Here is a 27,633-nt window from a genome sequence, read left to right as displayed (position 1 = left end):
CAGCAAAGATAACCACTGCACCGCCATGCCACCAACAAAAATGAATTATTTTGCCATTATTCAAGTTATAAAATGTAAGACATTTCTGAGTTTTATTTTTAAATTATGTCCCAAGTGCCCCCAGAATATTCTTGTTGGCTCTTGTACTGGCCTAATTAGAAAAAGACCCCAGAAAAGCAGGTGAAACCCAGAGCCACAGGTCACTGCTTCAGACCTGGGCACTGTCATTAACCAGCTGAGACCAGTCAGATCCTGCATTTGAACTTCCATCTCAGGAACACCCATGTGACTGAGCCTCATAGCATCAAGACTATATCCTTTCCCCAGGCAGTCTTTAGGCCCTCGAGAGTACTTGGAGTCTTATCTTATACTCGCCTCCTGGATTTGAAACACAGTCTCGTCTATGCATCCATCCTTGATTCACACAACCCATATAAGCTCCACACCCACTTCACCACACTACTTCAGAAAAACACAGGAAGTTTAAAAGGTCTTAAGAGTCTTGGGGAGTGACATCACCATAACAGTTTCATCAAATGAGATTTGTTACAGTGAAACATACATGGTGGAGTTCTCCCAGAGTTAAAGTGGGATTCCAAATCAACCTGGATGTCTTACAGTAGGTCAGATATACAACAGCCACTCCTATAGCCAGCTGGGTGAGTGTGATCTAGCAATCAGATCAGAATTAACATTCTGTCTCACAGCTCATGCTGTGTTCTTGCAGAATTGAAAGAAAATAAGCTTGACTGCTCGCCTGTGCTACCACAATGTCTGCATTTTAATTGATGATTTTAAAGAACTGTGGGGATGAAAAAATAAATGGTGGCTGAAACACCCCTGTGAAAGTACAACACAGTCATCAACGCTAACTCTCTTGCTGAGCACTGAGGAGTTCAGCGTTTGTAAAAAACCAAAAGGTTATTGGCAGAACTGCAAAAGAGCTTTTTGAATCCTTCAAATAGAATAGGATTGGGAATGAATGCATGTCCTCACTCACCTTGTATTGGTATGGAGGTCAAAGCAGTGAGCTCAATTGATCAACAGTTGCTGACTTCAGATTTGGACAGTTTAAAAAACATCCAGTAATGAGAATAAAATCACTTTGCCCCCTTTCCTTCTGGTGAGGTTCTTTGAATGACACTGGTGCCTGGAAGTTCGATAATTGTTTCATCCGTGGAGAGATTTAATGTGCTTTGCGCGTCTAAGCATCAGCTCCAGACTTCCAGTTGTCTTCTCTCATGTTTAATGGGAGCACTGTCAACCTCCGAGCGCAGCAGGACGCTTTGGAGTCCAACTCAGCTCTAATTTTCCCCTTGAGTCTCATGCATCTTGGGTGTTGAAACCAGTGTTTTACCGAACTTTAGAAACATGGGAAGGGTTTGTCCTGTGCCACTGATACTTAAACATACAGTAAGTGCATGCCTTTGTTTCTGTTTTTGTTTTTCACCCAGATACAAAGCTCATTTTAAAATACTAAAGCAAAATACCTATCCACGTATAGCTATATGTGGTGTGGCTATAAGGTATGGCTGCCTTCTTTTATTTAGAGAAGAATTTTATCTTTTAAAATTCTGTGCTCCAAATCTTTCTGACCTGCTATTTCACATGTGATGAAAGTGATGTTTTTAGAAATATATTTTCATTGTTGTCAGAATGGTGGTTCCAAATATTAACTGAATGGAAACAATAACTGTATAATGATTTTTGACATTCTGAGCTGTAAGTGTATCAGTCTTTCTAGGTTTATGGTATATGAGTTTATCATTTGCATTATCTTAGCCATTAATAACATTACGCTGGTATTCTTAAAAAGTGTCCTAGAACTAGGTTTGCAACAGTTCCATCTGTCTGTGTCTGTAGTTATTTTAACTGGTGGGTAAGGAGAAAATAGACTATCTGTTTGTTTTATTTAATTAGTCCTGATAAATCAAAATCAAATGCAATATGGGATAAATACAAAGAAATTTAGAACACAGTATAAAGAAAAGATAGCAAAAAAGTTAATTCAGTGTTAAATAGACATGTTTTCTGCTAGTACTTAGATGAAGAATTTGTCCTTGTAATTGTGTAAATCCTGTACCAGTAATGAGCAATACTAAGGCAACAACTTTGTAGGAATACCAGGCATTCCAGATATTTCTATTGGCTTTCGGCTTTTAATCAGAAAGAGAAAATAGGTGGAATCATCTCATTTTTTGGCCATATCCAGGAAGGCCTCCCTTCAACTTTTGATCTCACCTTAGAACCCCAATCCCCTGTCCCCCACCCTGTTCAAAATCTTCTCTTGATAGCTTCTCCTCACCATCACATCCACCCACTCCTGAACTAGGAATCGAGCCCAGACACAATGTTAGTAAACACCATGTCCAAAGTTTGAAGTCTGGGAACTTGGTAATCTTGAACAAGTAGCATACACTATTAAGTCAGGAAGAGGAATGTCAGTTGACCATTTTGTATGTCAAGACATACCTGCAATGGTTTCTTACACTATCCTTAATTGTGAATCAGTTTTCTATCATTATATAACCATTATTCAGCATTTTTACCTACCAGTAATAGATTTGGTAGTTTTTATATGTTTTATATTTCCTATAATAATATTCCCACGGAACAGCTAAAATCCAAAAGACCAAATGCCCCCCACCCCCCCAAGTCATCAGCTTGATTAAATCTCTGATGGAATGTTAATGTTTTAGTATGTTTTAATAACTGAATGTTTAAAGAAAGAAAAGCTACTATTCACATTCACGTCACTTACTGCAAATGACAAATTGATGTTGGCAGCACTATATTAAATGCACATATTAACTTTAAATGCTTAGTATAGTGCATTACAAAACATTGTATCGCGTTTGTAACGTTTTCCCATTTTTAAGCTTCTTTATAATTTATATCATCTCAGTCTTAATTGGTTTACAAGAAAGAAAATCAACATTCTTGCAATCAAAGTATGATTTGAAGTATCTTACTTTTATCTGCTACACAGTAGTAAAACATAAAACATGAAATATACTGTAACAGCACTAATATGAAAAATGAAAGTGATGCTCTTTGAAACCCTTATCTGCTATGTAAAACTAATTCATAACATTAGGAACATTTTCATTAGAAGCTAATTTTCAAATATCGAAATGCATAGATTTGTGATATGCTAGAATGTAAATACAATGGTTTATTCATTTGTACAATTACATGCTTTTAAACAGAAAAATAGGGAGACAATTCAAGGCTGAATAAACTGATTAGTCCTGTGATATCTTGAGGTACTCCATGCCAGAATTTGATTACACAAACATCTCAGAATTCGTTTTTGTAGCAAAACAAGGAAAGTCTGGAGTGCAGAAGTTGAAAGCACACCGGTTTTCCAAGTTATGTCTTACAGTTCAAAGTCATGCCCATGGATCTTTCCAGACAGACAGGCACCTCAAATTCTAGCTTTATTATTGGGGCTTTTTGAAACCAAATAACAGATGTGTAATGGGTCCTTAGACTTCTGTAATTCACCTGAAGTACCAGCTTTGATCTATTTTGCAAAAGTTCTACCATATTTTGTTTTAAATGATTACTAGATTTTCTGGGTGTGGAGTCAATGAAAGAAAAAAGATAACATTTTCATCTTGTTTTTATTTTTACATAGGTCATTTCCTTAAGATTGTGCACATAGCCTTAAGAAGTAATGTAAAGTGTGGTCATGCTATTGGTAACTAACTTAAATGCAATAATATACTATTTCTGTTAATGTTAATCTATTACTGCTAGGGTTTGTGTTAATCATTTAAGTATATATATATTATAAATATATAGTGTACTAAAAAAATGTTGTGCCCCTGATGTACATATTGATGTTCTTTGGAGAACCAATTGCTCGGGAAGTAAATGGCTTAGAGTAATAGCATTGAGGAAATCCATTGACAGATTCCCCGCATCATGTTGTTCGAATGCTTCAGCCAAAACATCTATAATTCAGATGTCGATTTTGTTAGCCAGCACTGGTGTGGAGGAGTTTTTTAAGGCTTAGGACTCAGAGCAGGAAGGCTGTAAACCCAAATCCTGGGTTGAGTACTTCTATCGTATCTCAAAGAAAATTGCTTCAGTAAAATGATTGGCTGTTTGAAAAACACAAATGTAGGCTTATTTGCATAAAAGTTTAGAAAAGTTAATAATAGCTAATGGCAGCATTATCACCTGGGGATGTGTCATTACTACGTGATTCAAATTAATCATTAAATATATAAATATGTAGAAAAAATCCATCAGCCATATTATTAAATGGTTCTTTCTATATGTGTATGCCTAGAAAATTAATTTAAATTCTGCTCCAGAGCTGTTTCTGCAAAGTACAATAATCATATAAAAAGCAAAATGGCACAGCTCACAGAAAGAGGACAACGACAGGACGGATGAAGATGCAAGTTCAGAAGATGAAGTATAGTATAGTGCATTGCATGCTTGGATTGCTTTTCTAATGTTTTTACGCCTAATGCCTATCATTCTAATGTTATTAATGCCATCAGTAAATCCAGTCTCCTGGCAGATTGGGCTGCCGAAGCACAGAGTGGTGATGAAAGGCACACCAAACACTATAGAAATTGAGGAGTTGATGTCACTTTTTGTTTTGCAAACAGGTAAGAATGAGTAAAAGAAAATAAAACTAAATTGTTAAAAACTAGGTCAAACAGGGAGGTATTTATTGTGTCTTTTCTGTTCCATTATGTATTTCAGTATGACCTGATTTATAATTTTATGTAGGACTGCTCCCTGAAGAGTATTTTTTTCCATATTATGTGATAAAAAAGCAGACCAAATATTACAAGTTAAAAAAGCATAAATTCACATATACACTATAGTGTATACCGATAGTGGGTGATCACCTGGATAAATGGGAAGAGAATGTAAGAATATAAGAACATATGAAGGGTTACAAATGAGGGAGGGCCATTTGACCTATCTAGTTAATTGATCCAAGGATCTCATGCAGATAGTTCTTGATTGAAATGAGTATTGGCTTCCACAATATGGCCGGGTATCCTGTTCCATACTCCCAAAACCCTTTGGGTAAAGAAGTGCCTCCTGTTCTCACTTTTAATTGCACTTCCACTTGTGTCCTCTGGTTCATATTTCACTGCCCATTTTGAGCAAGTCTTCTAGATTGGACTTTGTCAATGACTTCAAGACTATGTTCAAGACTAAGAAGATTCAGTTCTTTAAGCCTGTCAGTAAAGAACGTTTTTTGTGCATGTGGCTGCTCTTCTCTGGATTGATTATAGAGCAGTGATATCTTTGTTATGTGCTGACTACAAATCTACAAAGTATTCCAAATGAGTCATAACTAGTGCATTTTTAACAATTTTTATACAGCATCCTTGATTTGAATTCTGCTCTGTTGACACTTTTATATAGCCGAACATTTTGTTGGCATATTGTATTTTCTTCCCATATTGGCTGGAAGATGTAAGTGATGTGTGAACATAATCTTTTTCTCAAGTAGCCTCTTTTATTTCAGCATTTTCCAATTGATATTTTACAGTTTATGTTTTTACTACCCGCGTGTAAAGCTCTTCACACATCTTTTTAATAATAAATATCATCTGGTTTTAGCTCTGTGTTTAACTTTATTTAATTTTTTTTAAATTCCATATGCCACTCCTACGGCGTTAGCTAATCACCGATTTCCCCTATGTGGCTCCCATTAATTATGTCCAAAACATTGCCATTTTAGTTCACACAGATACTGTATATAATAAATATGTATATAATGTATATAATAAATAAATATGTTTCTGGCTTGAGGAAAGGTGTAAACATCCTCATACATTGAGGGCTCATTTTCATTTAATAGCATATTCTGTGCTTCTAAAAACATAATCTGTTTACACATTCTTCCAGATTCACTTACTTCAAACCCAAATTTGGGCCATGTTTTAAGATTCTTCAATGTTTCTTATCTCCATTTCTTGTCACATCAGGTTGCTGCCATCTCAATGTTATTCATTTTTTTTGCTTGTTTTTAATTAGTTCCGCTGTTCGGTCTCACAACCAACATTAACTTGTTGACAGTTTTGTTAATGACTCCACAATTGCTTTCTGCCCTCTTTGCCTTGTACATGACTGCTAATATTTTTCATCTACCTCTTAGAGACTAATGATACATTAGAATGTAAACAGCACTTTATCTTTCACCACAGTTAGACTGGTCTGAATAAAAGGTTCATACATATGTACTGCATATAGTGTATGAACATAAACTATGTACTGAAATCAGTCCATATTCATGTTGCTAAAATTTAAATATGCAAACTGAATTGAACAACAGAGGCTGTGTTAGAATGGTGGTTGAGACGCTTATGTGTATAAGTAAACCAAATTAATCTCTAAAGAAAAAAAATGTTGATCAGTTAAAATGCAAATAAAACACAAATTATTTAAGCTTACATTCCCAAAACATTTGTTACAAATCATTCAACACAGTTATTCATACTAAACAGCATTCTACATTTCAACATTGTTTGTACTGACATTAAAAGCACACAAATATTATTGGTTCCATTACGTATTTTTAATGCGTGTCAATATCTTACAATCTGTAAATTGCTCTAGATACAGTGTATAGTATCTAACCTGAAGTATTTAAAACAGCATACTCTTGCACTTTAAATTTCAGAACTTATGTTTAAATAATTGTTGATAATCCTTTTCAAAAGCAACACAGAAATGTTGTTGTCGCACAGAAATAAAATTATATTTGGGGTTGTAGGTTCATAAAAAGAACAAGGGTAGGGACATTCCTTAGCTAAGGCATCTTTTTTGACTGCATTTTTATACTTAAGCACACACAATAATAAAGTAACATCTATACAACATAACATAACTTTATTAGTCCTATACAATTTCTTGCATTAGTAATTAGTCTTTGCACATACCCCAGCTCGCTCTCCATGAGACACACAGAGAGAAGCCTGGGGTCAGAGCACAGAGTTAGCCATTGTACAGTGCCCCTTGAGCAGTTGGAGTTAAGGGCCTTGCTCAGGGGCCCAATGGAGTAGGATTTCTCTGCTAGCTGCAGGATTTGAACCAGCAACCTTCCAGCCACAGGCACAGATCCTTATCAACAGAGCCACCACTCTGCCCAACAAAAATAATAAGGAGAGAGGCACCACCCAGCGTGGGGCTCAAACCCACAACCCTGAGATTAAGAGTCTCATGCTCTACCGACTGAGGTAGTCAGGTTAGAAAATGCAACTAGGAAAAGAGGAAGCAGCATATTCTAGTTAAAGGGAGAGATGCAGTCCAGCTATTGGCTGAAGATTTGGAACCTACTGAGGAAACAGGAACACAGGCATGGGCCTCTGCCTCCAGCACATAATAACACCTTGTCTTCAAATGGACTTTCTGGGACTGAAACGGTTGTAAATAGTAAAACTACCAATTGTTGCTGCTTTTCCATTGTCAACTAAATGCTCTGGTGCTGTGCATTTACTCCTGTCTGTGTGTGCGGCTGTGCTTTGTCATGTTCCCACTACCACAGAAGAAAAGTAGTAGGCCAGAAAGTAGGAGGGGAGTCAGGCGGTTTCAGGTGCCCTTCCCTCTTTGAATGAGATGCTGACCTTATACAGTATGTATCATTGACTGCTAACAGGAACAGAGGTATAAATGGGTAAAGCCTATAATAACATGTCTTCTGTTGCATTGTCTTTTGAGGAGTTTAATATTTTTGTACATCATAGTAACTAATAAAAATTCTAGGTTATTACTTTTGCACTGCTTCCTCTAGATTATATTACTATTTTGAATGATGTATTATTTAAGATGGAGATATTATTTAAAGACTGGATTATTTCAAGACAAGGGTATTATTAGAAATGGTTATATGACTTTTTCCCATACCTGTTGATTATTACTAGTGACAGGATATGTCTGAAAGTACTAAAAATATTTCTATAAAAAGTACAAAAAATATTACCAAGATATTGCAGGTTGTGTTGCAGTGAATGGATTGCTCACAAATTAGAAACTACTGCCGTAAGCACCTTAATTTCAGACAGTTGAAACCTTTAGTTTTTGAAAATATACCATCTTTTATTTTTATTTTGAATGGGGAAAAGATACAAACAGGAGTTAAATAGGTCAAAATTACGTTCAAGTCTCGTAATTGCTTCTTTGGTGCTTGGTAGTATTACTTATGTGATGCAGCTGCTTTTAGATAGGAGTGTCCTATTTAACCTCAAATATAGGAATTCCTTCTTGTGTTTTTAATGCATTTTTTATTAGAAAAGCAATTATTTGCCGGTACAGTTATTGCTTCTGTCCAGATCATATATACCAAAGTTTGCTGTTTGCAGCTATTAAAGAGAGACTTATTGGTACTGTGATTTAAGATGCATTTTATAGCGCTGCTCACCTCGTTCAGCTATGCACTGGAGTGGAAGAGAAAATGCTGTGTATACAGTTAAAAAGCACTTACAAGCATTTTCTTGTAAATGATAAATTCAAATAAATTAAGTTCACAAGAATTAAGGGCTTATTCAGCATCTGATAATCCATCATTATCAAATAAATATTCCAGGGCAATATGTTCACAACTTACGACTGTCAGTCTAGGGCATTGATGAAACCAACATTTTTTCATTAAATATAATACACTAGCAAGTCATTCTTTATTTATAATTACACATATGTGTGCCTTATATGCAATATACAGCAGCTAGAGCAGACTCGACAGGTATTGGGAAACACCGTAATGACATTATTATTGGAAAAGGTGGTATTCTTCGTCTAACCTTTCCTCCAGTGTGGGGAAGTGAAGGGGTATTATTTAATATTATTTGAGAGAGGGTATTTTTATATGCATGGATATAGAGCATTTCTTGTTATTTGGACCATTGGTATATGTAAGATGCAAATTAAGTTATATACTAAAGTATATACAAATGTGAATCTAAAACAGGTAATATTTGACAACAAATTTGAAGAAATATATTAATTACACTTTAATTAGTGACTTATCTTCTTTCACCTACAGCATATATAATATTGTAAGTCTACAACTTTAGATGTGGTTGCCTTGACCAAGTCACTGACAAGAATAGGACAAGGATCTAATAAGGGCTATAATTCCTTCGGGATGCATCAATGCATTTTCAATTTTCAGCATCAGAATAAAAATCACAAGGCAGTTCACTGCCTACTCACTGGATGTTTTTTCAATTGATAAAATCTTTGCTTCACAGGGATTTCTTGCAGATCCCTGCCGAGATGGCTGCGTAGTTAACAGGATCTCAGAATCAGTGCCCATATTCATTTAAAATTAAGCTACACACCAGCAGGGTATAATTTTCACAGCTACATCTCATACTTCTCATTATGCCCCTGAGAAGCAGAACTTGACAGCAGTGGACCTGCCTCCCCCCCATGCAAACAGGAAAACAGGAAGCAGCTCCTTGCTTTGCAAGGGCTTTTCTGACACACAGTGAGAGATTTTATTGTGAGTTGCCTCGGGGCCTATCTGAAAACTGATCTCTTCACTGATATTAAAGTTGCCAGGTCCACTCTTGGGACCGTCCAGTTTCGCCTTTTTGCAGTTCAAGGAGAGGATGGCAGCTGTTCTGTCATCTGCCAACCAGAAAACGTAAGCTGATGTTTATTTTCCAGGCAACACAATGCCAAACCTGTGACAGCAAAGGAGATATCCATCCTTACATGTGATTCTAGAGCATAGAGAGCATGTTCCATTTTTGAACATGTTCACTATAGTAATCAACCATGCATTGTTCAGACCATGCAAACATTAGATGCACCGTCTTGGCATGGTTGAGATTCACTCCAGTACTTCCCAGTTTAGTTCACTCTCACAGTACAGTGCAGAAGATGCTTCACCCCAGTGCATAAAACCCTTGAATACTGTTGCTTCCTGATTTGCTTGGCAAAGATGAAAATCATCCAATCAAATCTATACAACACAACACTTAAAGGACTCATCTCAGAATTCACCTTTGTGTCTATATGGATTGCACCTGCTGCTTTAAAGACATCAGAGTTGAATCTTCTTTTTCTCTCTAATTGTACTTCATTTTGTGGATAATCCTCCTGTTACATCATATACTTGATAGTAGTGGAGAAGGAACATGATCATGAGAAACAGAAATTCAATTCTATTGAACTTGCTGTTCTTCAATGCTTGGTTTTAGCTATTTGTTTATCCATCCATACCGTACATACAGTAATAGTCCAAATGGTTGCATGCAAACCTGGGCAGTGATGCTCACTCTGTTTGAATCATGTGGTATAATTTCCATTATAATGCAAGTTTAGATTTTATATTAAAGTACAATTCATAATTGTAAAAATGAGGATACTTCAACATGTATAATAGTATTCTGTTATGTTTTTTATTATCCCCATTTAACTCCTACCAAAATATCTATCACAAATTAATTCAATTTTAACTAGTTTCCTCAGGAAGGGAAAAAGACCACAAGTTTGGTTGAGGACAATGTAGCACTTTAAAGCTTTGGGCGGTCTGGCTGTTCTGAATTGGAAATGTTACTGTGGTCTTTTCAGTTGAGGGTGTTTTGAACACAATTGGATCCAGAAGCAGTGGTAGAATGTTACCCAATGGAGGACATAGACTCCAGGACCCTTCATTATCTTCTCCCAAGTACTGTATAATACTGTCTCACTTCAAATGGGCCCAATCATGGCAAACAAGAAGTTGCAAACTAGATTCTTAACAGGTCATTTCTTATGCTTTCATGGATTTAGCATAATTTTCTCTTAGGTTCTAAAGCCTTTAGCACTCTGCCATGGTCTCCAGGAAATGTTCAAAATCTTGGTGAATTGTTAAATAAACTGCTAACATTAGATTAGATCTGTGGCTTTTTTTGCTCCCTAAATCTCCTCTTGTTTCAAAAACAAGGGTTCTAGTTTATTCTTTATATGACATTCTTCTCTTCCCTAAAATGAATCCCCTCTCAATTACTGTACACGTAGATGGGACAGGAAAATACTGCAGGTGAGTTGATGATATGGGTGGTATATCTTATTAGAATGCAGTGTGCAACAATAATTTGTCTTGATCTAAAAATATATACCTTAGCTAATCCACTGTAAATCTCAACATAGAATGGATGTAAGAACAAAAGTATGGAAGTATTATAACTATAGTGCCTTCAAATGTGAATGTTATGACTCTGCTGCTGAACAATCAATTCGTGCTTCAGCCAAGTTTTTATTTTCATGTATTGCTTGCAGGACTAATTGCAGTCAGAACATCTATTTGGGTGGAGACTGAAATACTGCTGGATTGCACTTGGTTGCATTCATTAGTGGAATTTTTTCATCTGTATAACCAGAGGTTCAGCTAGAATCCTGGCTAGTGCAAGAAGTGTGGCAGCTTGATCACATGATTTTTCTCATCTTTAAACGTATTTGATTCGGTTCCTTTTCACATTTTTCATGTGCGCTGCCATATTTAGGACTTTCCACTATTTTGCTGTTTTGCTTGCAAAATGAGTCAAAAACGTAATCACAAAAATGTGCTTCACACAATAAAGTAAATGCTGCTGGCTCACAGCTCTTGCATCCTGGCTCCGGTTCCAGACGGGGGCACTTTTCTAAATGTCACATGTTCTACCCATGTTCTCCAGGTGCTCTAGTTTCCTTCTACCTTCTAAAGACGTACTGGATAGATTAATAGTCTCTAAATTATCCCTGTATACCCTTTGATAGACTGGCATCACCTTCAGGTTGTTGTCACAGCTTTTGGGATAGATATTGCATTCCTATGACACTTACCAGGAAATTTCACATGAAGTGAAAATTACTATAGCTTATTTTGATGATCATAACTTGTGAAATATTCTGAAGATACATGTAAGAAATATCAATCATAAAAGGATTTCAGGATTAACAGAAAATTTAAAATCAGTTTGCAAATTCAAATTTTCTTGCATTACTTATGTTGTTGACCATGACCTATATTGACAGAGCACATTATTAAATTCACTTTGTGTGCATTTATGGGGTGTTAAAGATTCTGAATTGTCTAGCTCCAAGATACATGAAGGAATATGCATGAGTTTAGTCCAGCTCTGAATCTGAGATTTCTTGATTCAGGTCTTCTTGATTTTAAGACTAGACCTTTGGGTGATATACTGTATATCATTTCACTGTTAAACAACCCGATCATAGAACTCATTGCCAAAATCCATTGGAGACATTGTGGCTCTAGACATGTTTAAAATGTGCTTAAAGATTTAAATTTTTTGCAAAAGTTTTTAATATGTATCGAGTATCAAAAGAAAGAGCCATTGAATATCACAGTAAGCCACCTGTTGATCAATTACAAATCTGCAAAAACAAAATGACTGGTAATTTTTGGTAATGTCATTACAAAAATGACTTTATCAAAATCATGTATGTTCAATTAGATGTCAGAGCACCTGCTACAATTTACAACTTTATGTATATGTATTTAATAATACATTTGTAGCATTGTTATTGATATAACATTGTTATTGTTGTAACATTGGTTTTACTTAGTTACTTCACTGTATGGAAACGTTTTGGAAAGCAATTGTAAATATAATGTATTATATTATTACAAATAAAAAATGGACACACCTCCAAAAGAATTAGATAATTTGTGTTGTGGTTTATCTTGAGGATAAACCTTTGTTTTCATTGAACTTTACAACACTGAAGCCATAGCTGTGAAATGAATCTTAACCTTACTGGCTTCAACAATACTAATGAGAAATAGCAGCACTATATGTGTTATTTCACTGTGCAACTATCCACAGAACAGACAATTATTCTTTGAATTTAAAAACATTCTGTATCATAGACAATTTGCATATAAGTCTAAAGTCCACATGCTGCCTTTCAGACTAAACACTCAAACAAGTTATTTGACTTCCAAATAATTTTTTGTATTTCACATGCAAAATTTTGAATACACGTTTCCGAAAACAAGCCTGATTCTTCACACCTGCTGATCACTGCTGCTTCATTTTGCTTTTTCAGGAAGTCCTGGCTCCTGGAAAAAGTTGAATCATTGTGAAGTACACAGCCCACTTCTATCATCCTTTTTTATCTGTGTCTGCATAGTCATTCCTGCAAGCACAGCTTTCAGAAGGAAGGAAAGAGATGTGTCAAATGAGGTTCAATAAGGTTAAGCTTATAATGCGGATAATCTTGTTTACTGTGAACTTGTTCCTTGTGCATTATCTTCCGTTCTAGACAGCAGTGGAAACATGTATGAAATGCAGCACTTTTACTCACTGTAGCTAATAGCTGAGTGGAGAAACTCAGGCAGTTTTCCACCAAGTTCAACCTGTACAAAACAATACAATTATAGCATTCATTTATCAACTTAATAAAGCCAAATATGAATAAAACTTTTGATTAGGTCATTTCCTTGGAAAAATGATTCTCTGAATTTCTGCTTTCATAAAGACGTTTAAAATGCTTTTAAACACCATACATCACCAATTTCCTTCCCCTTACTGCCCATCAATTCTAATGTAGGAAAAAATATTTGCATATCTGTGTATATCAATTTGTGCATAAGAAAAATATCAGAAGATACCCGTTTGACCTGTACAAGGTTGCACATTAATTGTGACTTTATTTGGGTTGGAAAGAAATAAAGAGGTGAACAGGTTTTCACCTAGAGAACATTTATATTTATATATTACTATTAACAGTCCATTCACAGTACCTAATAATATGTGGAGGGATGTGATTATTGGCTAACATTGTATGAATCCTTGTCACCAAATTTTAGCTGAATGTTAAAGACCGCACACTTCAGCAGAGGAGACATTTAACAGGCACGAATGTTTACACATATACTTTCAAAGTTCATATACTTTCCATTAATTTATAATGACTGCTTGATTTTAAAATACACCATAGCCCTGAAGGGTATTCCTTCTAGAACAAATATGTAATATATATATAACTAGGACTGCTTTGATGAATGTTTAAGTCACATTTTTTTTTTATAAAGAGCAGGGGAATTTGACACCCTGAGTTCCCCTGTATGTTTGTTTATGTTGTCATACACTGAACCTCAAAATGAAAAGGTCTGTACTCTAAACGAATGGTCTTCCTCACCCTATTACATAAAATATACACTTAGGGGCAAAAATCCTGTAATTTAAATGCAGTCCTTTTTCATATAAATATATATTGTGTGAAACATTTTATTAGCCCCTCCAGACGTCTTTTATTTATTTGAGCTTAATGTAGTGTTCCCTATTAATCTGCAAGTTATTTGAAGATAATGCAAACCATGTGGTCCTGTCCATGGTCTGCAAGTGATAATTTGATTGAGCCTAAGCAGCCTGTAATAACCAAAGCAGGTCTATAGTAAATTATATGTATTTAAACATTACTTCCAAGCAACAAATGTTTATAATGCTAGCACAGAGTGAAGCATTTAATACACTGGTGAACAATTCATTTCAAAAACTATGTTCTGCACTTTCTCTAAACCTAAAGCATAAGATGTAAAGCAATCTGTGTATCCTGTGTGACGTGATCCTGTGTGAAATGAATTTTTCTCATCCTGATTTGGACAAAGCTTACCTGCTTCGCTTGAGTGGCATTTAGGATGCAGTAATTTGTAGCGCCTTTCAAAAATTAAGTAGGACTTTCCAATTAATGCATTAACAAAGCACAGGGACCACAGAACCAAGAACTAAAACTTTGGAATACTCAAAACATACATTTTTTCTCAAATACTTTAAATGTATAAATATGGCTAGATTGTTCCATGTGCAAATACAAAAAACATGAAAAAACTACAAGTAAAATAACAGCATCACCTCCACTGTGCGACCTAATATTTTGTATCCACTGGAACTGCACCTGACTCACACCGACTGAGCATTATTCCATCAGAATATACATAGCAGGGATGCTGTAAGTCACTGTACCTTGAAAGGGAAGCTGCACGTATTAAGCATAGATACTGTAGATCAACTGTACACTTCTGGAGAGAACAGATACATATTTCTGGGCTTCATACATTTACCAAAAATATTGCATGATGTGCAATTTTTATATATTTAGTTATCATGTACATGAATACCTGTAAGACTTTTTTTACATCAAAGACATAATAAAACATTAACCTCGATCACACAAAGGGAAAAAAAACAATTACAATAGCAGAGGAAACTGGCGAGAATGCAGTCCAAGAAACACTGAGATTACATCTGAATGTCAATGACTTTAATAGATTTACAGTATTTTTAAAATTATTATAATAACAAAGGCAGAAATGTATAAAATAATTTAATTTTCCTCTACGGTTATATGTACTGAATGCATAACAAGGCAGTCAGCTTTATACAAGTTGTCTCTGCAGTGCTTAGTTCTACTGTATGACTTAATGCAATTCATGCAGTAATGAAGAAACCAAGTCGGTGAGAAATCTCCTGCCTTGAATCTTTGTTCCTCTTGGGATACTCAGACATGGGCCCAATCTTAACGCAAATTCCATATGCTGTCTGGAAGCACCACGCACAGGTTGTCCAAACGAACACTGAATAATGTAAACACAAATATACAAGCGGATATCTTTCTAAACAGTTCAAATACTGTCACAGCTTCTCAGCTGTGTAAGTAGTCAGTCTGTATACACTCTTTAGTAGAATATCATTTTGAGTTAAATAAACTTTTTTTTTAAATAGTCATTAACAAAACTTCCTTGTTTTCACCAGTTTGCTCTGATACTTGACAGAATGCCCTCCGTGCCCCACAACATAAACATCCAGTAGGTAGGATTTTCCAGGCTCAAGGCCCTTTATCGTTTCTGTAGTGACAGCTTTCTGTAGATTCTGACTATGAAAGTATTTGCAGAGGACTTTTTCAGACTTCTTCCTGGTCTCTGGGCCCATGCACTGATTCTGCTCTCTTTTCCTCTGCTCTTCATTGTAATTGTCATGCACTTCTTTTTTGTAAATGCAGAACTTATTCCTTTCCTGTGTGCCCAGCCATGCTACAGTTGCAGAGGTGCATGTGCGCAGTTTGTCAAAGGCTTTAATGCGGGTATCCTCCGGGAGAGATGGAAATGGCTGTTTGTTGGGCCTCGTGGTGGCTAGTATTTTCAGCATTGATGCACCTTTCCTGCTGCCTCTCAGTCGAATGAGGTACTTAGCCTTGGCTTTCCCCCTAAGCTGGAACTGCCTTACACCCTCCACGTTCTGAGAAAGCAGAAGTTTGCCATCTCTCCTAACCTGGATTTGTATGGCATCCAAGCATGAATGAACATAAAACATGACCTTCTGATGTGACGACACTGGCGCAAACCTCAAGAACTTGCTCCCCTTTCTCTTGATGAACACATCAGTGACTTTCCCGTCTTTCAGTTCCACTGTCTTCTGCTTGGCCTCTTCTTTAGTTTTGGCAAAAGTACCAACATACGCTGTACTCATGTTTGTAACAGTGCTCACTGCAAACACATCAAAATAGTACTGGGTGTCTGGCTTCAGGTCAGACACAGTGAAGATATTCTTATTCCCTATGCAAACCTTCTGGAGATCCACTTTCTGCTTAGCCAAGTACGAACGAGACATCTTCGTAGCCACCGATTTTACCACTAACGACCGATCCTTGCCAGAGTCATTCTCAGATGCAAACCCAAAGTGAGAGAAATCAAAAGGGCTGAAGTCCAGTCCAGGTTTGGGCGCCATCATAAATGCATCATCAGCATTACTTTTGGCCTCCACAGCACACAGACTCTTAAAGTTGTGCTCTTTATTAATAACCACACAGTACTGGATAGGCTGCCTCATTAGAGAGCCAGTAGGCGTAGGTTTCCATGCCAAGGTGACAGTGGTGCGCCCCAGGGAGGTGACGTCCACTCGTGGGTCATAGGGCAGCTCAGGATAAGGCTGGTCTGATTCCGGAGTCGTGGTGGCATAAACTTTAAAATTTGTGTCCTTCTCTGTTGAGATGAGCTCTAACTGATACAAGCCGGAAGGGGAACTGGAAGCTACATAAGACTCAACATCATTGCCTTTATATGAGAAAAGCTCAGTGCCTTCTTCACTGATAATCTGTTGCTTTTGTTGGTCCAGTGGTTCTGGTGCACCTGCAAAAAGAACAAGAAATTTGTTTTCTTGGTTTCAGTTATGTAAATGGTTTAAAGTCAGATGTAGACACTCAGTAAAAATATAAACATAATGGATACAAACACATTTAACCTTAACTTTAACTGTAAATACAAATTACACTTCAAAACCTTAAATGTAGGTCAATATTACTGCATTTCTTCTATTTCTTTCTTTCAAGTAAATACAATGGTATTTTGGGTTTTTTTTCATTTACTGGACGTTTACAGTAGCACGATATGATGTTAATAATTTCCACTGGAATTAAATCTGTCTCAAACTGTAGACGTCATCTCAAACTGTTGATTCTAATGAAGTCATAGAAATGTTAACTGACCTCTTGACACAATAGGTAATTTACAAGGCACTAAGACTGTTTTGAGACAAAACAGTCTTTAACATTTGAAACTGTTACTCAGTTTTTCTTTTTTTTCTTTCCTGGGCAATGAATACATAAGCAGCCCCCTTGTTGCCTTCACAGAAGGCAGTTAGTCAAAGACTTTTTTCACTGTTCATAGAAAACATAATATTATGTTTTCAGACTAACTAGTAGAGTTGACAGCTTATTAGACTAATCTGACTGCAGTACACCATAATGAAGAAATCTGCCAGAATGGAATAGATGTACATAAGATGAGAGTGTATACTGACAATAGGAATAGTAAAGCAGACATGAATAGGATTTGGTAAAAGAACATCTTTTCGTTACTGTATATTTTATAAAGTGTATTACATGGACAAGAAGGATTTTTTTTCTTTCTCTTGGGATCTAAACTAAGTATTTCTCAGCCAGAGCATCATATAGTCATCTCTGGCTTGCTGAACAGACTACATGGATGCAAGTCACAGAATTGTTCCTGTTGATCAGAAGTTGCCAGCTTCTTCAAAATACACTAATAATGTTATACTATATTCTACTGCATCACTGTTTAATATCAGTGGCAATGGTCAATCAGCATAGACATGTCCATTAGTAAAGACATCCTTGATGACATTAACTATTAAAGAGGTTTTGAGACACATTTTGAACCATAATTGGATTTTCACATGCAAGTCCACTGATTTGTTTTATTTCCGATATTGTCCAGATGCTGAGAATGCCGGAAATGTTTTCCCTCTGAAGAGTGGAACACAAGAGGAGGCACAGGGCTATAACACATTCTTTGGAAGTAGTGCACAGATGAGATGATCATGTTAAAACAATTATGAAAAAAATCATACCCACAATAGTTTCCAATGTATTCATTTAGGTTTTATAAAATGCAATATAAAATTTTATTGTTCCTGTTTCAGTGGTATTGTTATAGTTCTTAGATCATTGTCTTTGACAGACAGACATACAGTATACAGTACGTTTTATAGAAATGAAAGTTGTGGTTTAGTTTGTGATACTATTAGAGATCAAACAGAACATGTTATAATGTTGGCAGGAACAACACTGATCTTTTGATGTTTTGAGAGATCAATAATAAAATAACACACAAGACTTATGCCTTAGTTGGTAAAATTCAATTTCAGTGTTTTAGAACACATTTAGTTCTTTTAAGCCTAGGCAATATATCTGTCTTTGTTTCTATGTTTCAGTTTTGCAAACAAAAAACAGTGATTTCAGTAATGACTGGCAATTACTCACTGCAGTTTTGAATGTCGCACTTTTAGTTAGCGTGCCAGTTTAGACATCTAATAAAGTATTTGACTAAATGATCAAATACTTCTTGCCATTCCGAAATATTAATATTCAACTCAGCAGGATAGTTTTATGTTTAACATCTACAAGGGTAACCACGGAGAGAGTAACACATTTAAGGCCACTGTCAAACAATGGCCTATGAAACGTGTAAGAGAAAAGACTTAAAGACTGCGGCATCCTTTGTGATACCTGAGCCATCACTGCTGGACTCTTCAGGAAGTTCTTGGAGGCTTAGTTTCCATTCAAGAGGAGCATCACATGGTGTCACTGTTACTGACAATGGGGTATTGTCTTCTTCCACGACAAAATAATACCTAAAATACATAAAGTGCAGAAAAACAGGTAAATACATAAGGTACAGCAAAAACACCTGAGCACCTGAGAAGCAAATCTGCTAGGCTGATGTTCCATTGAAAGTACTGTACTGGTCTCATTAAAGATGAGCCAACTAATCATTCTTCAACAACTTGAAATTAAAAACAGTGCAATCAAGCAATACTTGATACATCTATAGTTCTTAGAAAAATGCACAAATGCCATTACAGTAACAAACACAGGCATTCAAATGTTCTGAATCTAATATACAGAAAATCAAACACCACAGTTGCTTCATGCAGTCCTATAAATGATCATATTATGATAGAGTGTATTTATTCATTTGATATTTATGTTCTTAATTCTACATATGCACCATAGTATGAGCTAAAAGACAAAAAAGTCAAGCATTTTGTGCTAGAGAACATTGAACAAAAAATGAACTGTATTATTATTTGTAACTGTATACCAATGTGTTACAAAAATGTTTTATGGCTTTAAAACATTATAATGATAGCACCATATTTCATTTTCAGTACCTACCTGAAAAATACTAAATCATAAATAATAACAAAGCCATCTAGAACTGTGACCTGCAGGTTTTTTTATACTCACTATTTACCACAAACAGCAACAACATCCATCCACAGTATTCTTTCTACATAAGCTAAGAATGGTCTGAGACACCTGCATATCTACATACTTTCAAAAGCCTTGAGTTAAGGTGAAGGGTAAGCCTTGCCTAATCAGAATTTCAGTGAGAACTGAAACACACCACAAAAAAACAAATATCTAATTTTATGCTTTGGAAAGGAACATTTATAAAGACTATTATATCTGGAAAGGAATGTACCTTTTGGGTGTGTCACGGAACAGGTAACCACTGATCTCAGCTCCATCTGGGATCACAGATGAGTCATGAAAAAGCGATTTGTCTCGAATCTGCATCTGGAAGAGTTCTTCATCCCTAGTGGGAAACTTCTGGGTCCTTGCACTGAGTGTGAGTGCCAGCAATAAGACGACAGATGCTGGAAAACTCCCCATTCTAGAATAAACACATTATATTTGAGAAACAGTGAACTGAAAGATAATTAGGTTTGTTGTCACAAATGACAACAGTCCATCCAACTAATACACTCAAGTGTCTTTAGTCCAAAAACCTTGTTTTCTGTTTAATTGTGCTCTGTGATATAACAATCTGTACCAATTAGGAGTGGCTTATTGAAGTGAAAACTAACAACAAGCATACACAAGAGATCAAAGGTTCGGAACGCAGTGAATTTTTTCAAAGGATTTTGTTTTTGTAGCTGAAGAGAAGTAAGAACAATTCTTGAGCAAATGCATAAAATACCCATTATACATTATACAAAATAAATCACTGTCATCCACTCTTAGTCAGCAGACATTTTAAGATCATAAGACATACAAAATGGGATTCTGTGTAATGAAACTCTGTGTTTATTGATTTTGCCACATTGATCGCAGCTGATGGGAAGTAAATCCCCAGTGATTTAATCAGAATAATGATAGCCGATTATCCAGATACTTTAGTACCATTTACTGCAAGTGAAAGCCTGTCCTTTTAATGAACTCCCATAAAATGCAGACTAGTTCCTCACTGTCTGCCTCTCAGCTATCTGAATGTATGCCGTTTGATTCCAGGATTATGCTCTACAGTGTAATATCTTTAAAATAGAACGTTAATTTCTGTTTTAACCCTCAATGGTACAAAAACTTAAAATGTACCTAGATAAAATAATATTTAAACTTGTATTTCTGAACTCTTTCATGATAAAATAAAACAAAATACCTTTAAAAACCTTGAGTGTTTAATCTGAATTAAAACAAACAAAACCTTGCTTTATAAGTACATAATTCCAAATAAGTAAAAACATGAGAGAAAGTAGCTTAGGAACATAAATTTAGAACAACAGAAAATAAATTCACAATTTACAGTGTCAGGATTTGAAAAGTGATTTAATAGATTTTTGTGTGAACTATTGCATACTAAAGAGAAAACATCTTCAGATTTCTATCAGACAGATGTTCACCCTTATTTTGCACATTTCACATACTGTAATTAGTAAGAGAAATGAGGTACAATTGAGCACTTATTTAATTAATTATCATCATCATTAGTTGAAAGTGTAAATCAACCTTATCCTGATCACATATCTCACTGTTATTAAGAAATTAAAACCCTAGACCAAGTCCAGTCTCTATAAACACAGGAATCATACACAACCCATTCTTTGAATTATTGGGGAAGATGATAAGATATCTATTCTGATCCGAAAAAGTGGGATTAACAGGTTCATATACACCTGAGAGGTAATCGCGGGGTAATTTAAAACAATTTCTAAAATGTAACTACAGTATGTGCATGTCATTTCAGAGGTGAAACATTTGCGTTTCCATAAAGGATCAAACTATGTCATATCATTTTTCATTGTTTTAAGTGGTTTACAAAAATAAAGATATGCACTCGTCATTCTAGATGTAAAATGCTTGCTCTTCCTTACCCAAAGTGTGTCATATAAAGTGACCTTGGTGTGACCATTCAATCAGTGAGCGAACAAACATTACAGAAAAAAAGAAAGTTCCTTCTTTAGTTATATTTACATATCAGTACTCTGCTATTGACACTTGTTTTCATTATTGAGAATGCATTTTTTTCTTAACAGTTGTGTAATTAAATTAGTTACATCTAAGCTAGAAGTCACAAGGTTACTAATTTGGTCCTTTATAAAATACTTTATATTTAAAAATTATTTAATATCTCCCCAAAAGGCACAATGGTGGAAAATAAATTACATAAAATCATTTGACGGTCCTAATGAATAAGAAAACATATTAAATTTCATATTGAAAGGTGTTGATGCACCATTTAAGGAGGGTGAGGAGTAAGGGGGTGTTTTTTTCTGTCTGTAATGAAGACGCTTTGCACAAGATCCTGGAATAATATATGGGTGTTTCTGGAAGAGGTGAATGTGGTTCAGATCTGATGTTTTATTACAAAGGTCCATGGAGCAACTGCAGGTGGTGACCGTGTTCTTTCTCCAGGCCCTGAAATGGATTTACAAAAATAAAACTGTGGGGTTCTGACTTTCCATCTGGAACAAATAAAGTCTAATGTTTAATTATAGAGGAGAGAGAATGCATGATTGTAATTTGGGGTAGGATAATTTTAAGGCAGGGCCAGCCACAGTCATGTCAGCTTTGTTTTGTTGCGTTTTATTTATATATTTATTCATTTTTTAGCCCTGGTTTAAAAGTAACTCTGTTCAAAACTTAAAGCAGTTTCTGCCATTGAAAGCCTACACCCACAGATTAATCAAAGCTGTTGCAGTTTTGAAGATACAAAAATATTGCTACTACAAGAGAGGTTTTACTGGAAATCATGTCCTTCCTATAGTTTCGCTTACAAGAAGCACATTACATTAAAACAGTTACTACCCAACTGATCAGTCGACTGCAAATTATTTTGTTTCACAAACTGATAAAAATTATGCCTGTTTTAAGATGCAACAGCATCAGAGCTTCATATTTTCCTACTGAACCCTTCCTTTCCTATTCAGGGTAGTGAATTGCAAGAGTCACCACTTAGCTAATGATGATTTACTTAATAACATTTATTCAAACGTACACTGAAAATATAGGTAATGTTGATTGTTCATAATGTTGATAAATTGCTTTCTTTGCACTAAGAAGTAAGAAAATTAAGATTATTATTCCTTTCCCCCGAGCACCATTATATTTCTGGATTTCTTTTTTTACCGCATACTGAATTGTGCAATAAAACTAAGACAAAAGGTTTCTTTAGGTTAAGAAATGCTGGTACTTGAAGACAAATGGATCTTGAAACATGCACTGTACAGTAACTGCGAGATAACAGAAATGCCCTCTGTAAGCGCCTTCTCTGTCATTTAATCCAGTTTGTTGTTCCAGACTAGCAATCTCCAATTAAGATGGTAAAACAGCCATAACAGGTGTGGCTTCTGCTTCGTGTTATAAATAACAAAGAGGTAAGACTTATCAAAGCAATTTCACTGTGACACGAATCCACATATTCTAACAGCAGAAAACCCATTAAAGTAACTACTGAAACAGAAGAGATTGAATGGCAGTCTTGGCCTTGACTCTCTGTCCTTCACTGTAAACCTCCACCAATAGAACCACACATGGATTTTATTAACATCAGATTTAGTAGTGGGCAAGACGGAACAAAAATACTATATATATTATAAAACAAGTAAACATGTTTAAATTTTACTTACATTACTGTGCAGAGCAAACGGAGCACAAAATGTTATGTTTTAAAAAGGAAGGCTTTAAATTTGATTTCGAAGGCCTATTGTGTTAACGTGTTGAAGTCTTAATTAATTTTTCCAGTTTTTGAGTACAAATGGAAAAGGAACACATATAAGCAGAGCTTTAACTCATGCTGAAGCCTGTAAATACTAAAGCGGTTGTACCATGTTTTACAAACCATAAAGGGACAGGTTATGAACACCACTGCGTTCTTAAATAACTGCTGGGCTTTTGTGTGTTAATCAGTGCAACAGGTTTCATTTAAAAATTCTTAGATCAAAATATTTTATATTCCCAGTTCATACTGTGATACTGACACATTGGAATATAAATAATTTAATCTTAATTCAATGGAAGTGTTCAAAGTTGAAAACGACCTTACTTGTCATATGTTTTTTTATCTGATAGTTTTCAACTAAAATAAAAAAAATCGTTTGATACTAATATTTATACATGAAAATATAACTAAGGATAACATAATCAAAGAATGTCACGATTGCAGTTTGAAATGTACCAATTTAAAAATGGTCAGTTTCGTTCATACCAGCAAGACAGCAGAGCACTACTATAACAAACTATTCGAAAGGACGCATCCGCCATCCAGATGCTGATTAAAATGCTTATTTCAGTGTTGAAGAAGAGGCTAACATTAGTGGTATTATACATCTCGATTTTTTCTTCAGTGCGTTTCACCCCCTGATACGCCAAAACACACACACATACAAAAACTACATGTCCGGATTACTCCAGCTCAAACTATCTGGCTCCTCATTGGAAGATGATTGAGGAGATATATTTGTCTAATTGGCATGCGTGCCTATAACATATATTAAAAATTTACATTTCAGCTATCAACACTAAATTGTGCGATAATGGGAATATTCCAACTGGGGATCATCAGTCAAGTGAGGATTTCAGAATACGTGATGGTATATTAACAACACTGGAGAAATTCTTTTAGGTTGTTTTCATATGCAAATTACAGTTTAGTTACGGTGTGCTATAGACTGTTTCCCTTTTATTTTATTTTTAATTTCTCATAAAGCAAAACTAGCTATGGGTGAGAACCGTCAATAATATAAATCACAGTATTAAAACAAATTCAAGTGGTAGAAAATATTTTGAGTAAACAAAATCGGTCTTCGCTTTATTGTAATTTGCTGGATTTCTGCAAATTGACAACGTAAATAACTCACAACTGTTTTATTTTGCTTTCTACGTTTTATAAACAAAATACATTATTCACAAACGGTGACGCAAATATAATTAACAAGTGAAAGCAAATAGTATCTGTTTAATTTCAGAAGCAAGTGTTATGTATCACATACGTAATACATTAAGCCTCCACTTCTAACAATAAAGTAATCCTTCATTTTTGCACAAGCCTTTCCGTGTTTTAAAAATACCATAATTTCCCAGTTACAAAAAAAACGTTCTCAAAACAATAATTAAACACTTTGTAGTCACTAAAAATAAATTCATAATTACAACACCAACAGATGACGATACTAATGAATCTTAAACAAAAATTGTAAGATGGACCAACAGCCTTATCGTTCCCAACAGAATTCCGAGATCTGATGCGGGATGGTGGTTTAAGAAACGCAGGTGCGTTCTGAAAAAAAAATCCTTTTGGCCTCAAGAAACCAAAATATACCGTAAGTTAATAGTAGTCATCTCTGTACTCTATTCAAACAGGTTCAATTAAATAGAACTTCACATCCGAGCGCAAAGAAGAACTTTGATGGCTCCCAGAAAACTGAACTATTAGGTGCTTAGCCCAAGTGGCACTGTTACCCTTACAAGAGCTCTGCGGTGTGAAATGTTTAATTTCAAAGTTGATTGACTGTATTACCGCATATATTTTTAAACGTCTTTAAAGTTGGTTCTTTAAATATCATCCAATTCTGGAATCTGAAACAAAGCCAACTAGAAAGTAAATTAATAACTCATGCTAGCTCCAGCTTGACTGAAATGTGTTTGAAATCCTGAACTTCCTAGAGTTGTAAGCCACAAACCCTCTTACCATTTCACTGGCAACCATTTCAAAGGCATAGGGTCTTTATTCTAGAAGTCCCCTTTTGTTTTTTACTCAGTCTTTTCAACTCAACAGTTTTCAGCAATTCCTAGTTCAACAAACATTTGTTGATCACTTACACACACATTTCAAAACTATAGAAATGGCGATATTTTCGTATAACAAATCATTCATATGATCCACAGCATATAATACCATACATTATATTCTTCATTTCTTTTAACCTTGTAAAAAACCTGCCTTGGAGTGGAAATATTATGTTGCAAAAGACAATGAGTTTAAGTTTTATTTCTAGACTACATACAAAAGACTTCAGTGGGAACATATAGATCTTACCTTAATGATTGTTCAGGATATGTAAGTTAATTAAAATCTTCTAAAACAAAAACCTGTCACCGTGGAAAAAGCGAAAAACTGAAATTGGAATAAGAAAAATTATGTATATATGAACTCAGATTAATGCCTCTCCGGAATTAAAACGAAATAAAGTTGTCCTTTTCCTGTCTCACGGATTCCTCGAGTCGATTCTGGTAAAGGGAATCGGTTTAGGGCTGTGATGCTAGTCAGGGATCTGGCGGATTTAGCGTGTCCCGAGTCTGTTTAGTATCCTGAATTTGGCAGAGAGTTCCTCCCCTGCAGTGTTAATGCTATTGAGACTCCGATTGAATTGAGCAGCAAACTGGAGCAATCTCTCGCTCTTCACTCTCCCAATAGTAATCCTAAACCCTGCCCACTAGTCCCAGACACACATCCCAATAAACAAAAAACCAACCAGAGTTCACGCTGATTAAAGACAAGGCCTATCAGAGAAACAGTCTTCAACTGACATCACTTTATGAATGAAAAACAACGTTGTCCAAGGAAATCCATGTCTTGAATGCCCCAGTAAAAGTGTTGGGGGTACTAACAAACGGAAAAAATGAACGTTTTACATTACTGTTTTTAATTAGTCTGTCGTAAATGAAGTGATACCGTTTTAAAACTTTGTTATTTTACGTAACTTTGTACCCAACACCTGTAAGACCCTACACTATAGTACAGTACATCACAAACTTTGTATCCATTTAAAACGGCACAGATGGTTAACTGAATATAAGGAACTGCATATGGAAAGCACGCTGTATTGAATCTGAGAAAAACGCGTACCCCACCTATTTACTTATGCTTATTATCAGTAAATGTTTATTGCTCTTTTGTAAAGTCTTTAGATTCTTGTTTGTCTTCGTGTATCTCTCTTTTGCCTCACAAAATAATTGGCGAATACCTCGTTGCGGTACTTCAGTGCCTTGTTGTATAAAGTCACAGGTTAGAATTGGTAGGAATGCAGTCTGCCTAATAATCTTCTATTCTGCCTTAGCAGCCTATTATCATATTAAAAACGCATTATTATAATCACATCTGAGAAATAAAAGGCTTTATCTTTAGAAAGCACACAGTCATTTAAATGATCCACTGGTTATTTGCTCTTGTGCTTTACAGTGTTCTTTTACATCTGATGTGTTTATGTGACCCTAAGATATTCCGCATTTAAGTGTGAACGCTCTGACCAGACGGCACAGCTTTGGTCTGTTCGGAGACTCTAACCCAAGGTAAACATTTATCCAAGATAAGAGTCACTGACAAAAACCCGCCGGTGACAATGGGTTATTGCGACTCAGTTTAGAACTTGGTAAGACCAAACTTTCAATAAAGAAATCAGACGTACTAACAATTACCACTACGTCTTATTATCCAAAAATGTTGTCAGGTAGATAGTTTCGAACACGAAGGGGGACGTTTAATGTATTTAATTGCCAAAGCAACATATGTACTGATTATGAGAATTGATAAAATGTGCGGGGAATCCTTATGTAACTAACGTAAATGTTGTAACCTCGTACATTTTTTCAATATTTTTATAACATACATTTAAAGAGGTTTAGCATTCAATCTAATAGCTCTTATTTATATTCTTTAAATTTAATTTTAGATATAAGTTGCACATTATGGCTAGCTTTAGGCTTTTACAGTTTATTTTCAGTTAATGCTAGGAAATGTGATGCGTTAATACAACGGCCCCATCTAGCGGTGCATAAAAAGACACCGTGACCAAAAGATGCCAGCAATGCGTGTTTGCGCATTAACTTTTGTTTCCGTCTTATACCAAAAATAAGGAC

The 27,633-nt window shown here is 35.5% G+C and overlaps 1 protein-coding gene across 1 annotated transcript; it reads right to left on the bottom strand.

Annotated features, from left to right (window-relative positions):
• Window positions 1–13,662: 13,662 nt before the first annotated feature.
• On the bottom strand, window positions 13,663–26,180 carry ndnf (neuron-derived neurotrophic factor). The gene is made up of 4 exons (XM_006629656.3): window positions 25,814–26,180; window positions 19,982–20,173; window positions 19,003–19,127; window positions 13,663–17,104 (listed from the first exon to the last, which is right to left on the bottom strand). Exons 2-4 carry the CDS (start codon window positions 20,170–20,172, stop codon window positions 15,705–15,707), a joined length of 1,716 nt encoding a protein of 571 aa, XP_006629719.1. The 5' UTR covers window position 20,173; window positions 25,814–26,180; the 3' UTR covers window positions 13,663–15,704.
• Window positions 26,181–27,633: the final 1,453 nt, after the last annotated feature.

Source organism: Lepisosteus oculatus, chromosome 1, assembly GCF_040954835.1.
Source record: "Lepisosteus oculatus isolate fLepOcu1 chromosome 1, fLepOcu1.hap2, whole genome shotgun sequence".
Lineage (NCBI taxonomy): Eukaryota > Metazoa > Chordata > Actinopteri > Semionotiformes > Lepisosteidae > Lepisosteus > Lepisosteus oculatus.
The sequence above is the reverse complement of the archived record's forward strand: the minus strand, read 5'-3'. Positions and strand labels throughout refer to the sequence as shown.